Source organism: Ranitomeya imitator, chromosome 2 (genome assembly GCF_032444005.1).
Source record: "Ranitomeya imitator isolate aRanImi1 chromosome 2, aRanImi1.pri, whole genome shotgun sequence".
NCBI lineage: Eukaryota > Metazoa > Chordata > Amphibia > Anura > Dendrobatidae > Ranitomeya > Ranitomeya imitator.
In genome coordinates this window covers 303,050,263-303,065,299 of record NC_091283.1, presented here as the reverse complement: position 1 = coordinate 303,065,299, position 15,037 = coordinate 303,050,263, and the positions used below count along the sequence as shown (strand labels likewise).

Genomic DNA, 15,037 nt, shown 5'->3' with positions numbered 1-15,037 from the left:
ATGGAGCATTAGAGAGCCCGAATGGCATCACGAGGTATTCAAAATGGCCTTCGGGCGTATTAATTGCAGTTTTCCATTCGTCACCCTGTTTAATACAGACAAGATTATATGCCCCTCGGAGGTCAATCTTAGTAAACCAACTAGCCCCCTTAATCTGAGCAAACAAATCAGAAAGCAAAGGCAAGGGGTATTGGAATTTGACCGTGATCTTATTAAGAAGACGATAATCTATACAGGGTCTCAAGGAGCCATCCTTCTTAGCAACAAAAAAGAAACCCGCTCCCAATGGTGACGAAGACGGACGAATATGCCCCTTCTCCAAAGATTCCTTAACATAGCTCCGCATGGCGGCATGCTCTGGCACAGACAGATTGAAAAGTCGGCGCTTAGAAAACTTACAACCTGGAATCAAGTTAATAGCACAATCACAGTCCCTATGTGGAGGAAGGGAACTGGACTTGGGCTCATCAAATACATCCTGGAAATCCGACAAAAACTCAGGGACCTCAGAAGAGGGGGAAGAGGAAATTGACATCAAAGGAACGTCACTATGTACCCCTTGACAACCCCAAATAGTCACAGACATAGATTTCCAATCCAGCACCGGATTATGTTCCTGTAACCATGGAAAACCCAGTACAACCACATCATGCAGGTTATGCAACACCAGAAAACGGCAATCTTCCTGATGTGCTGGAGCCATGTACATGGTCATCTGCATCCAGTACTGAGGTTTATCCTTGGCCAATGGTGTAGCATCAATGCCCCTCAAAGGAAAAGGGCTCTGCAAAGGCTGCAAGGAAAAACCACAGCGCCTGGCAAATTCTAAGTCCATTAAGTTCAGGGCAGCGCCTGAATCCACAAACGCCATGACAGAAAAGGACGACAATGAGCAAATCAGTGTCACAGATAAAAGAAATTTAGGCTGTACAGTACTGATGGTAACAGACCTAGCGACCCTCCTAGTACGCTTAGGGCAATCGGAAATAACATGAGCAGAATCACCACAGTAAAAACAAAGCCTATTCTGACGTCTGAATTCCTGCCGTTCTGTTCTAGTCAAAATCCTATCACATTGCATAGGCTCAGGACTCTGCCCAGAGGACACTGCCATATGGTGCACAGCTTTGCGCTCGCGCAGACGCCGATCAATCTGAATGGCTAGAGACATAGATTCGCTCAAACCAGCAGGCGTAGGGAAGCCCACCATAACATCTTTAAGGGCTTCAGAAAGACCTTTTCTGAAAATAGACAGCAACCACAGATGTACCAATCACTGTATACCAATAATTAATAAGATTGCATAAAAAGATATATATATATGTGTATATTTTTGTGCCAGTGACTAGCGTACTGTGGAGAAAGAGTGTGGAAACCACTAGTAATCCAGGAAGAAACAACCACAGCCAATATAGAGTTACTCAAGAAAGGCTACCAGGCAGAGATAAGATACACAAATGCCTTTATTATATCTAATTGGCAAGAGAAAAAAATATAATAATAATTATAAAATTCAAATTTCAACAATTGTGCGCACAACAGGACAATAGTAGCTCATAAATAAAACAATGTGGGAGATGGTACAGGCTAACCCAATTTATACATGGAATCAAATATCAGGTACGTATAACCCCCAAAGAAAAACGTAAAATATATATGCCAAGGATCTATGTATGAGATATGATGTGAAATTTATATGTATATGAAACAACTATAAATATATGTGAGCATATACCCAATCCACACTATAATAAGATATGTGTTAATGTGTAATAAGTCACTTGGTAAAGTATTATTGCCAGGACTGAAAATGTGTGCAAAAACTGCAAAAAATTGCACAAAACTGCAACAAAAAAACTGCAAAAAAACTGCAAAAAAATGAAACACTTTTTAAAAAAGAAATATATGTAGCCACTCAGGTGCTCCTCACACTATATTGTGCAAAAAATACATAAAGTGCGATGTGCAAAAATATATATGAAAAAGCAAGGAAGCTACAGCAACCATACAGGAGTGCATAGGAGAATAAGTGCAACTATTGTTAATAAAGTGCAACTGTTAATGATAATGTGCAATTAGCGCAAATAGGGAAATGCTATGAGTAGCTAAAAAGCTTCTAATAGAATTGTTCTGGCCGCAACTTGTAGTGTGCAGACTACACCAATGGGGAGAATTATAAGTAATTAGAAAGCTTCAAAATAGCACAGTGCCAGGTGCCAGAGTAATAATAGCGGATACAGAGCACTGCTCTGCAAGCCAATTATAGCCACAGTCCCACGGCAGAAGCTAGATACCAATGTGGCAATATAAAGGGGGGAGTATACGATATACCTGTGCAAATGGGTCAGCCCGGGTCCCGAGATGGCGCACCCCGACGCGCGTTTCGGATCTAAGTCCTTCGTCAGGGGGTGGCCATTGTATCAAATAAAGAGCCTTATATACGATTCCCATACCGAGCGCTGCGGCCCGGATGTAACCGGTGCATGCGCAGTTGCACCGATCCGGAGCTTCCGCCGCCCGCGTCATGCAGCCGGACGTACGGGGCAGAGTACCCGACGTCACCACAGCAACAAGGGCGCCATGCGGCCGAGCTCCCTCACAGCAACCGGGCATGCGCACCATCAAGGGCCGAGTCTCAGGCAGGTAAATGGAGCCCGCACACCTATCAAAACAAAAGCTCTACCGCATCTAATATGTAGTGTACTGGGGACCTACATGGATGTAATTAAAGTCCCAAAGTACCGCATACCGATACTCCTAACTATAAACCATTAAATGGTGCTACAGCACGGTATAAATGAAAAAAGTACAAACTATATAAACTATAATGTAAAGAATGCTTTAGGCTACGTTCACATTAGCGTTTCGCGTGTCATGATTCCAATGGCAGGGAATCACAAAAGGACAAGCACCAACGAGCTCTAGGGTGATGGAACCTGAGCTGACCGCGACCCTAAACCTGAACACACAAATAACAATAGCCGGGGAACGTGCCTACGTTGATCCTAGACGTCTCGCACCAGCCGAAGATCTAACTTCCCCTATTAGAAGAAACACAGACCTCTCTTGCCTCCAGAGAAATACCCCACAGAAATAGCAGCCCCCCACATATAATGACGGTGAAATGAGAGGAAGGCACATACACAGTATGAAACAGATTCAGCAAAATGAGGCCCGCTAAAACTAGATAGCAGAGGATACAAAAGTAAACTGCGCGGTCCGCAAAAAACCCTTCAAAAAACCATCCTGTAATTACTTGAACTCATGTTCCAACTCATGGAACATGAGGAGCAATTACAGCCCACTAAAGCAACCAGCAGCAAAGAGACAATTATATGCAAGCTGGACAAGACAAAAATAAAGCAAAACGTGGAACAAGAAAATCAAAACTTAGCTTGTCCTGAAGATTACTGAAGCCAGAAGCTGAGGTAACAAAACACTCTGATAACCTTGATAGCCGGCGGGGAAATGACAAGAAAGCCCGGTTAAATAGGAAACTCCCAAATCCTAATAGAACAGGTGGACACCAGAGACAGCAGAACACAAATCACCCAGTACCATCAGTAACCACCAGAGGGAGCCCAAAAACAGAACTCACAACAGTACCCCCCCTTGAGGAGGGGTCACCGAACCCTCACGAGAACCACCAGGGCGACCAGGATGAGCCCTATGAAAAGCGCGGACCAAATCATCAGCATGAACATCAGAGGCAACCACCCAAGAATTATCCTCCTGACCATAATAACCCTTCCACTTGACCAAATATTGGAGTTTCCGTCTGGAAACACGAGAATCCAAGATCTTCTCCACAACATACTCCAATTCTCCCTCCACGAGCACCGGAGCAGGAGGCTCAAGCGAAGGAACAACAGGTACCTCATACCTCCGCAACAACGACCGATGGAACACATTATGAATAGCAAACGATGCCGGGAGATCCAAACGAAACGACACAGGGTTAAGAATTTCCAAGATCCTATAAGGACCGATGAACCGAGGCTTGAACTTAGGAGAAGAGACCTTCATAGGAACAAAACGAGAAGACAACCACACCAAGTCCCCAACACGAAGTCGAGGACCCACGCGGCGACGGCGATTAGCAAACTGCTGAGCCTTCTCCTGGGACAACTTCAAATTGTCCACCACATGACTCCAAATCCGATGCAACCCATCCACCACCATGTCCACTCCAGGATAATCAGAAGGCTCCACCTGACCAGAGGAAAAACGAGGATGAAACCCCGAATTACAAAAGAAAGGAGAAACCAAGGTAGCAGAACTAGCCCGATTATTAAGGGCAAACTCGGCCAGCGGCAAAAAGGTAACCCAGTCATCCTGATCAGCAGAAACAAAACACCTCAAATAAGTTTCCAAGGGCTGATTAGTTCGCTCCGTCTGGCCATTCGTCTGAGGATGGAATGCAGACGAAAAGGACAAATCAATGCCCATCTTAGCACAGAACGTCCGCCAAAATCTAGACACAAACTGGGATCCCCTGTCAGAAACGATGTTCTCCGGAATCCCATGCAAACGAACCACGTTCTGGAAAAACAGAGGGACCAACTCAGAGGAGGAAGGCAACTTAGGCAAGGGTACAAGATGAACCATTTTAGAAAAGCGGTCACACACAACCCAGATGACAGACATTTTTTGAGAGACAGGGAGATCTGAAATAAAGTCCATGGAAATGTGCGTCCAAGGCCTCTTCGGGATAGGCAAAGGTGACAACAATCCACTGGCTCGAGAACAGCAAGGCTTAGCCCGAGCACAAACCTCACAAGACTGCACAAAAGAACGCACATCCCTCGACAAGGAAGGCCACCAAAAAGACCTGGCCACCAAGTCTCTAGTACCAAATATTCCAGGATGACCTGCCAATGCAGAAGAATGGACCTCGGAGATGACTCTACTGGTCCAACTATCCGGAACAAACAGTCTCTCAGGCGGACAACGATCAGGTTTACCCGCCTGAAACTCCTGCAAAGCACGTCGCAAGTCTGGGAAGACGGCCGACAAAATCACCCCATCCCTAAGGATACCAGTGGGCTCAGAATTTCCAGGGGAGTCAGGCACAAAACTCCTAGAACGAGCATCCGCCTTCACATTCTTTGAACCTGGCAGGTATGAAACCACAAAATTGAAACGAGAGAAAAACAGTGACCAACGAGCCTGTCTAGGATTCAGACGCCTGGCAGACTCAAGGTAAATCAGATTTTTGTGATCAGTCAAGACCACCACACGATGTCTAGCACCCTCCAGCCAATGACGCCACTCCTCAAATGCCCACTTCATGGCCAAAAGTTCCCGATTACCCACATCATAATTCCGCTCAGCGGGCGAAAATTTTCTAGAAAAGAACGCACATGGCTTCATCACCGAGCAATCGGAGCTTCTCTGTGACAAAACCGCCCCCGCTCCAATCTCGGAAGCATCAACCTCAACTTGGAAAGGAAGCGAAACATCAGGCTGACGCAACACAGGAGCAGAAGAAAACCGGCGTTTAAGTTCCCGAAAGGCCTCCACAGCCGCAGGAGACCAATCAGCAACATCAGCACCCTTCTTAGTCAAATCCGTCAAAGGCTTAACAACACTAGAAAAATTAGTTATAAAACGACGATAGAAATTAGCAAAGCCTAAGAACTTCTGCAGACTCTTAAGAGATGCAGGCTGCGTCCAGTCACAAATAGCCCGAACCTTGACGGGATCCATCTCAATAGTAGAAGGGGAAAAAATATACCCCAAGAAAGAAATCTTCTGGACTCCAAAGAGACACTTTGAGCCCTTTACAAACAAGGAATTAGCCCGCAGGACCTGAAACACCTTCCTGACCTGCTGAACATGAGACTCCCAGTCATCAGAAAAAACCAAAATATCATCCAAATACACAATCATAAATTTATCCAGATATTCACGGAAAATATCGTGCATAAAGGACTGGAAGACTGAAGGAGCATTAGAAAGTCCGAAAGGCATTACCAAATACTCAAAATGGCCCTCAGGCGTATTAAATGCGGTTTTCCAGTCATCACCTTGCTTTATTCGTATAAGATTATACGCACCCCGAAGATCAATCTTAGTGAACCATTTAGCCCCCTTAATGCGAGCAAACAAATCAGTCAACAAAGGCAAAGGATACTGATATTTTACGGTAATCTTATTCAAAAGACGATAATCTATACAAGGCCTCAAGGACCCATCTTTTTTGGCCACGAAAAAAAAACCTGCTCCCAAAGGGGACGAAGATGGATGGATATGTCCCTTTTCCAAGGACTCCTTAACATAATCCCGCATAGCAGTATGCTCTGGCACTGACAGATTGAACAAACGACCTTTAGTAAATTTACTACCAGGAATTAAATCTATAGCACAATCGCAATCCCTGTGAGGAGGAAGCGAACTGAGCTTAGGCTCCTCAAAAACATCCCGATAATCAGACAAAAATACAGGAACCTCAGAAGGAGTAGATGAAGCGATAGAAATCGGAGGTGCATCATCATGAACCCCCTGACATCCCCAGCTTAACACAGACATTGTTTCCAGTCAAGGACTGGATTATGAGTTTGTAACCATGGCAGACCAAGTACTAGAACATCATGTAAATTATACAATACCAGGAAGCGAATCACCTCCTGATGAACGGGAGTCATAGGCATGGTCACTTGTGTCCAGTACTGAGGTTTATTCATAGCTAAAGGTGTAGAGTCAATTCCCTTCAAAGGAATAGGGACTTCCAGAGGCTCAAGACTAAACCCACATCGCTTGGCAAATGACCAATCCATAAGACTCAGGGCAGCGCCTGAATCTACATAGGCATCGACGGAAATGGATGATAATGAGCAAATCAGAGTCACAGACAGAATGAACTTAGACTGTAACGTACTAATGGCAACAGACTTATCAACCTTTTTTGTGCGTTTAGAGCATGCTGATATAACATGAGCTGAATCACCACAATAAAAGCACAACCCATTTTTCCGCCTATAGTTTTGCCGTTCACTTCTAGACTGAACTCTATCACATTGCATTGTCTCAAGTGCCTGTTCAGAAGACACCGCCAAATGGTGCACAGGTTTGCGCTCCCGTAAACGCCGATCAATCTGAATAGCCATAGTCATAGACTCATTCAGACCCGTAGGCGCAGGGAACCCCACCATAACATCTTTAATGGCCTCAGAAAGGCCATCTCTGAACTTTGCAGCCAGGGCGCACTCATTCCACTGAGTAAGCACTGACCATTTCCGAAATTTTTGATAATATATTTCTGCTTCATCTTGCCCCTGAGAGAGAGCTAATAAAGCTTTTTCAGCCTGAATCTCCTGGTTAGGTTCCTCATAGAGCAAACCCAATGCCAGAAAAAACGCATCCACATTAAGCAACGCAGGATCCCCTGGTGCCAATGCAAATGCCCAATTTTGAGGGTCACCCCGCAGGAAAGATATAATAATCTTAACCTGCTGAGCAGGGTCTCCAGAAGAGCGAGATTTCAAAGAAAGGAACAGCTTGCAATTGTTCCTAAAATTCAGAAAACTAGATCTATCTCCAGCAAAGAACTCTGGAATAGGAATTCTAGGTTCAGACATAGGAGCATGTACAACAAAATCTTGTCTATTTTGAACCTTAGCAGCAAGATTATTCAAGCTGGAAGCTAAACTCTGGACGTCCATGATAAACAGCTAAGGTCAGAGCCATTCAAGGATTAAGAGGAGGAAAAAAAAAAAATCAGCCTGGCTGCAATTAAGGCTAGGCAGCAACCTCAGAGGAGAGAAAAAAAAAAAACTTCCTCAGACTACTTTTCCTCCTACTTCAGCCCAAACATTTTGGGCCGGCTATACTGTCATGATTCCAATGGCAGGGAATCACAAAAGGACAAGCACCAACGAGCTCTAGGGTGATGGAACCTGAGCTGACCGCGACCCTAAACCTGAACACACAAATAACAATAGCCGGGGAACGTGCCTACGTTGATCCTAGACGTCTCGCACCAGCCGAAGATCTAACTTCCCCTATTAGAAGAAACACAGACCTCTCTTGCCTCCAGAGAAATACCCCACAGAAATAGCAGCCCCCCACATATAATGACGGTGAAATGAGAGGAAGGCACATACACAGTATGAAAACAGATTCAGCAAAATGAGGCCCGCTAAAACTAGATAGCAGAGGATACAAAAGTAAACTGCGCGGTCAGCAAAAAACCCTTCAAAAAACCATCCTGTAATTACTTGAACTCATGTTCCAACTCATGGAACATGAGGAGCAATTACAGCCCACTAAAGCAACCAGCAGCAAAGAGACAATTATATGCAAGCTGGACAAGACAAAAATAAAGCAAAACGTGGAACAAGAAAATCAAAACTTAGCTTGTCCTGAAGATTACTGAAGCCAGAAGCTGAGGTAACAAAACACTCTGATAACCTTGATAGCCGGCGGGGAAATGACAAGAAAGCCCGGTTAAATAGGAAACTCCCAAATCCTAATAGAACAGGTGGACACCAGAGACAGCAGAACACAAATCACCCAGTACCATCAGTAACCACCAGAGGGAGCCCAAAAACAGAACTCACAACAGACGCGCCCCTATGTTTAACATGGGGGACGCGTGCGTTTTTTTGGTAGCGTTTTCCGACATGTGCGTCGTTTTCGACGCTAGCGTCGGACGCAAGAAAGTGCAACAAGTTGCATTTTTCGTGCGTCCGATTTTCGTCAAAAAACGACGCACGCGTCGCAAAATGCAGCGTTTTTGCGCGCGTTTTTGGTGCGTCGTGCGTTGCGTCGCCGTTGCGTCGCCGACGCACCGGCGCGCAACGCTAATGTGAACGTAGCCTTAGAGAGCTGTATAGCTCCCAATTAAATCATGCTGTAGAAGAAATTGATGAATATTTAAACCAAATAGAATTTACCAAATGTTATTGGGAAGATCAGGCATTATTGGAAACAGCTATCACTTTGGAAGAAATTCGTGAAGCAGCTATGTCTCTCTCTAACGGTAGTGGTAATTTCAAAGCCAGATAAACCAGCTGAAGTGTATGGTTCTTATCACCCCATATCCTTACTTAACACGGATTACAAAATACTTACAAAACTTATAGTTAACAGATTGAAAACAGTAATATTAAGCATTATACATGAGGATCAATCCAGCTTCATGCCAGGAAGGTCCACCTCCTCTAATATTAGAAGAGTGCAGGTTGTGACGCAGATAGGACACAAATATGGGGAACCCTCGGCGATAACTTCTTTAGACACGGCTTTTGATTCCTTGGAGTGGACATTTTTTGCAGTGTGTGCTTCTGAAATTTGGTTTCTCTGACAAATTTTCCAAGTGGATTAAATTACTTTACTGCATGCCGAAAGCTAATATCCTTGTAAATGGAATACTGTCGGAGTACTTTGATCTAGGTAAAGGAACCAGACACAGCTGCCCTCGGTCCCTGATGCTTTATGCCCTAGCAATAGAGCCTATTGTGCTTAAGATTAGACAGGACCCTTTGGTGGAGGGTATAATGTAAATTCCAGAATAGACAAAGTGGGATTATATGCGGATGACCTTGTACTTTTCCTAAATAGAGTGGAACAATCTCTCCCGAGAGGAATTGACCTCATTAACTGTTTTGGAGAATTGTCAGGTCTCAAAATGAATTGGAGCAAATCTGTGGTCATGCCACTTATAGATAACATAGCTGAACCTGTGATGTTTTGGACTACAATTAGTACAGAAGTCCAAGTATTTAGGCGTTATAATGAATCAAAACCCAATTAAAGAACTTAGGGACAATGTATTTCCCTTAGGTGATATGATAAAAAAGGATTTGAGGTCTGGTCTCATCCACCCCTATCTGTGGCATGCAGAATTGGTTTAATCAAGATAATAATTCTTCCAAAGTATTTATATGTACTGGAACCTTCATCAATTAAGGTCTCCAAAGGATTTTTTAGGAAATTGCATGGCATGATGGCGGCATTTATATGGGGTTCATCAAGGCCTAAATTAAGTATTGGATCCCTGCAGAGACCCAAAAATCAGGGTGGATATGCAGTACCTGACCTATGTTTGTATTATCTAGCTGGTCAACAACGTTATTTAAAACATTGGATAGTTGTTGACAAGCTATCTAGTGCAGAAGCTCATCTCATACACTTTTTGGGTGGACATGCACCATGGGCAATATTAGAGGATTCCTACAGACCATCACACGGTTTATTATTTGCACACAGTTTGGCGTTACAGGTGTGGCGAGAAAGTAAGCTTATTATGAAATTCACTGTTCAAGTAGGAGAAACTCAAATGGGATAATCCCAAATTTCCACACCTCAAAAATTTGCAAGACCCAAGTTTCTGAAAGCAATACAGAATAACAGTGCTTAATCAGGTTTTTGAAAATGAAGTTTTATTATCATTTTAACAAATTCATATAAAGTTTAGAATCTCCCATAGTGATTTTTATAGATATTTGCAAATGAGACATGCCATAATGCACCAGTTTCCATATCCTAGGATGCGAATATCAAGATATCCTTTGATATGAGTGCTATCAACTCAAGGAGCCATGGACGCAATATTTACCTCTACTAAACTCCAGAATTGCCTTTACTCAACTTGCTGTAGAGAGTAAATGACGGCACTTAATCCCCTCTATCACTGATGATCAGTGGAATGATGCTCTAGAGACACATACGATGGTGTCGCCAGACGCAAATAATTAATTCAACTACTGTATATATACTTTGCCAATCCTACCTGACCCCGGGTAGACTACATAGATTTGGCAGACTGGTAACTGATGAATGTCATAGGTGCGGGGAATCTGAGGCAGATTTCAGGCATCTTATTTGGAATTGTGGGATAGTACGAAGATACTGGAGTGAAGCGATAACTACATTAGGACAGATATTTGGGATACCAATTGATTATAGTCCAGAAATGTTTATCTTGGGAATTGTAGATGAAGAATAGTGGGTTCATTATGACAGAATATTTCTCCAGGAAGTTCTATTTATGGCTAGGAAAGCAATAGCATTAAGGTTGATGGGGGGAAGAAGCCTCCTATTATTAAACCATGGAAAAAATTAGTGAATGATATAATACCATATGAGAATATATTATATAGATATGGAGGATGTCCCCTGATGTATATCCCTTCCAGTATATGAAAGTGATGGTATATGTAGACTTAAGGAGTGTGTTTTTTTTATTATGATCCGATTTGGTATGAGTGAATTCTGATAAAGAACCTGTTAATTTGAGTGTGCAATGCTTTGTAATGGAAATTGTCTCAATATGCTATGTTCCATTCTGTTTGTTTGCTTTTCTTTATTTGTTTACTCTATAATTGAGAGTGTGATGTTACATCCATGTTATTGACCTTACACTGCACTGTTATGTGCTTGTAACCTTATCCTGTGGAATCTTTCAATAAAAAGAATTAAAAAAAAAGAGTTAATTTCTGTATAAAACATTTCCCACATTCTGAATGGAAAAAGGCTTCTCCCCTGTGTGAGTTCGCTGGTGGATATCAAGATTTGCTTCCCGGCTAAAACATTTCCTGTATTCTGAACAGGAAAAAGGCTTCTCCTTGTGTGAGTTCTCTTATCTGTAGCAAGAGTTGATTTATCTACAAAACATTTCCCACTTTATAAACATGAAACGGGCTTCTCCCCTGTATGAGTTATCTAATGTATGTTAAGACCTAATTTCTGTCTAAAACATTTCCAACATTGTGAACATCAAAATGTCTTAACTCCTGTGTGTGTTCGCTGGTGACTAACAAGACGTGATTTCCATGAAAAACATTTCCCACATTCTGAACATGAAAAAGGCTTCTCCCCTGTGTGAGTTCGCTGGTGACTAACAAGATTTGATTTGTGGTTAAAACATTTCCCACATTCTGAACACAAAAAAGGCTTCTCCCCAGTGTGAGTTCGCTGGTGGCTAACAAGATCTGGTCTCAGGTTAAAACATTTCCCACATTCTGAACATGAAAAAGGCTTCACCCCTGTGTGAGTTCTCTGGTGATTAACAAGATTTGATTTCCGTAAAAAACATTTCCCACATTCTGAACATGAAAAAGGCTTCACCCCTGTGTGAGTTCTCTGGTGATTAACAAGATTTGATTTCCGTAAAAAACATTTCCCACATTCTGAACATGAAAAAGGCTTCACCCCTGTGTGAGTTCTCTGGTGACTAACAAGATTTGATTTGTGGTTAAAACATTTCCCACATTCTGAACACAAAAAAGGCTTCTCCCCAGTGTGAGTTCGCTGGTGGCTAACAAGATCTGGTCTCAGGTTAAAACATTTCCCACATTCTGAACATGAAAAAGGCTTCTCCCCAGTGTGAATTATCTGGTGACTAAGAAGATTTGACTTCTGATTAAAACATTTCCCACATTCTGAGCATGAAAAAGGTTTCTCCCCTGTGTGAGTTATCTGATGTTTGGTAAGGCCTGATTTCTGTCTAAAACATTTCCCACATTCTGAACATGAAAAAGGTTGCACCCCTGTGTGAGTTCGCTGATGACTAACAAGATCTGATTTGTTGTTAAACCACTTCCCACACTTAGTACAAGAAAATCTATTCTTTGCTGTGTGTTTTTTTTTACGTTTAAGAAAAGACTTTTCTAGGGGAAAACTATTAACATATTCTGAATGAGGAAATGGCTTCTTTGCATTAGGAGCAATTAGTTTTTTAATGCTTATTTTGTGACTCTGATTTTGCTTAGTAGTCGGTAATGAATCACGTGACAGATTTTTGCTATGAAGGGATGATGGTATATCGGGAGTAATGGAATTCACTTCGACTGTGTCCTGTAGGATCTCAAGATCATTTGATTTAAAAATTGAAGATGTCAGCTGTCCCTCTGATCTCCTGGTACAGTCATCTGCCAATAATAAAATGAATTATCATTTTTGAATAAATATCCGTGATCTTTTTATTTTTTAACATTTCTACTTAAACGGTCCATAAAAATAGCAAGCTATGTGAAAATATTGAATTATTTACCAAGACAATGACAGTTCACAGTCTAATAGAAAACCTTGTAGGGTGAACAAGTGGACCGGTGTACAACTGTTTGTTCATTCTACCTCCCAAACAAGGAATAAAAAGCCAACAATGTTATGTAGGCAAAAATAATACCAACAAAAGTTTCTTCTCATCCCGCAAAACAAAAGTCCCCACACAGATCCATCATCTGCCAATGGAAATATTTTAGTTACTTACAGGTAACGGGATTTTACAGAGCCCTTGACAGCACTATCTAAGAGAGGGTGTCTGCCCATAAAGGACAGGAAACTAACTGAATAAAATGGTGGTACCTCTCCTCCACATCAGTTGGATTTGAGAACATGAGAGGACCTCCAGACAGTTGTTAACACAGCAATCACCAATCAACATTTATCTTAAACACATCTAGTAACATAGTAACATAGTAACATAGTTAGTAAGGCCGAAAAAAGACATTTGTCCATCCAGTTCAGCCTATATTCCATCATAATAAATCCCCAGATCTACGTCCTTCTACAGAACCTAATTGTATGATACAATATTGTTCTGCTCCAGGAAGACATCCAGGCCTCTCTTGAACCCCTCGACTGAGTTCGCCATCACCACCTCCTCAGGCAAGCAATTCCAGATTCTCACTGCCCTAACAGTAAAGAATCCTCTTCTATGTTGGTGGAAAAACCTTCTCTCCTCCAGACGCAAAGAATGCCCCCTTGTGCCCGTCACCTTCCTTGGTATAAACAGATCCTCAGCGAGATATTTGTATTGTCCCTTTATATACTTATACATGGTTATTAGATCGCCCCTCAGTCGTCTTTTTTCTAGACTAAATAATCCTAATTTCGCTAATCTATCTGGGTATTGTAGTTCTCCCATCCCCTTTATTAATTTTGTTGCCCTCCTTTGTACTCTCTCTAGTTCCATTATATCCTTCCTGAGCACCGGTGCCCAAAACTGGACACAGTACTCCATGTGCGGTCTAACTAGGGATTTGTACAGAGGCAGTATAATGCTCTCATCATGTGTATCCAGACCTCTTTTAATGCACCCCATGATCCTGTTTGCCTTGGCAGCTGCTGCCTGGCACTGGCTGCTCCAGGTAAGTTTATCATTAACTAGGATCCCCAAGTCCTTCTCCCTGTCAGATTTACCCAGTGGTTTCCCATTCAGTGTGTAATGGTGATATTGATTCCTTCTTCCCATGTGTATAACCTTACATTTATCATTGTTAAACCTCATCTGCCACCTTTCAGCCCAAGTTTCCAACTTATCCAGATCCATCTGTAGCAGAATACTATCTTCTCTTGTATTAACTACTTTACATAGTTTTGTATCATCTGCAAATATCGATATTTTACTGTGTAAACCTTCTACCAGATCATTAATGAATATGTTGAAGAGAACAGGTCCCAATACCGACCCCTGCGGTACCCCACTGGTCACAGCGACCCAGTTCGAGACTATACCATTTATAACCACCCTCTGCTTTCTATCACTAAGCCAGTTACTAACCCATTTACACACAATTTCCCCCAGACCAAGCATTCTCATTTTGTGTACCAACCTCTTGTGCGGCACGGTATCAAACGCTTTGGAAAAATCGAGATATACCACGTCCAATGACTCACCGTGGTCCAGCCTATAGCTTACCTCTTCATAAAAACTGATTAGATTGGTTTGACAGGAGCGATTTCTCATAAACCCATGCTGATATGGAGTTAAACAGTTATTCTCATTGAGATAATCCAGAATAACATCCCTCAGAAACCCTTCAAATATTTTACCAACAATAGAGGTTAGACTTACTGGCCTATAATTTCCAGGTTCACTTTTAGAGCCCTTTTTGAATATTGGCACCACATTTGCTATGCGCCAATCCTGCGGAACAGACCCTGTCGCTATAGAGTCCCTAAAAATAAGAAATAATGGTTTATCTATTACATTACTTAGTTCTCTTAGTACTCGTGGGTGTATGCCATCCGGACCCGGAGATTTATCTATTTTAATCTTATTTAGCCGGTTTCGCACCTCTTCTTGGGT

The 15,037-nt window shown here is 42.4% G+C and overlaps 1 protein-coding gene across 2 annotated transcripts in view; it reads right to left on the bottom strand.

Annotated features, from left to right (window-relative positions):
* Positions 1-10,368: 10,368 nt before the first annotated feature.
* LOC138666971 (gastrula zinc finger protein XlCGF26.1-like) overlaps positions 10,369-15,037 on the bottom strand; it is a 39,848-nt gene continuing 35,179 nt past the window's right edge. For both annotated transcript variants that reach the window (XM_069755184.1, XM_069755185.1), the window contains one exon: positions 10,369-12,875. In XM_069755184.1, coding sequence (XP_069611285.1) covers positions 11,722-12,875 — 1,154 coding nt within the window. In that variant the 3' untranslated portion in view covers positions 10,369-11,721. The remainder of the gene's footprint in view (positions 12,876-15,037) is intronic.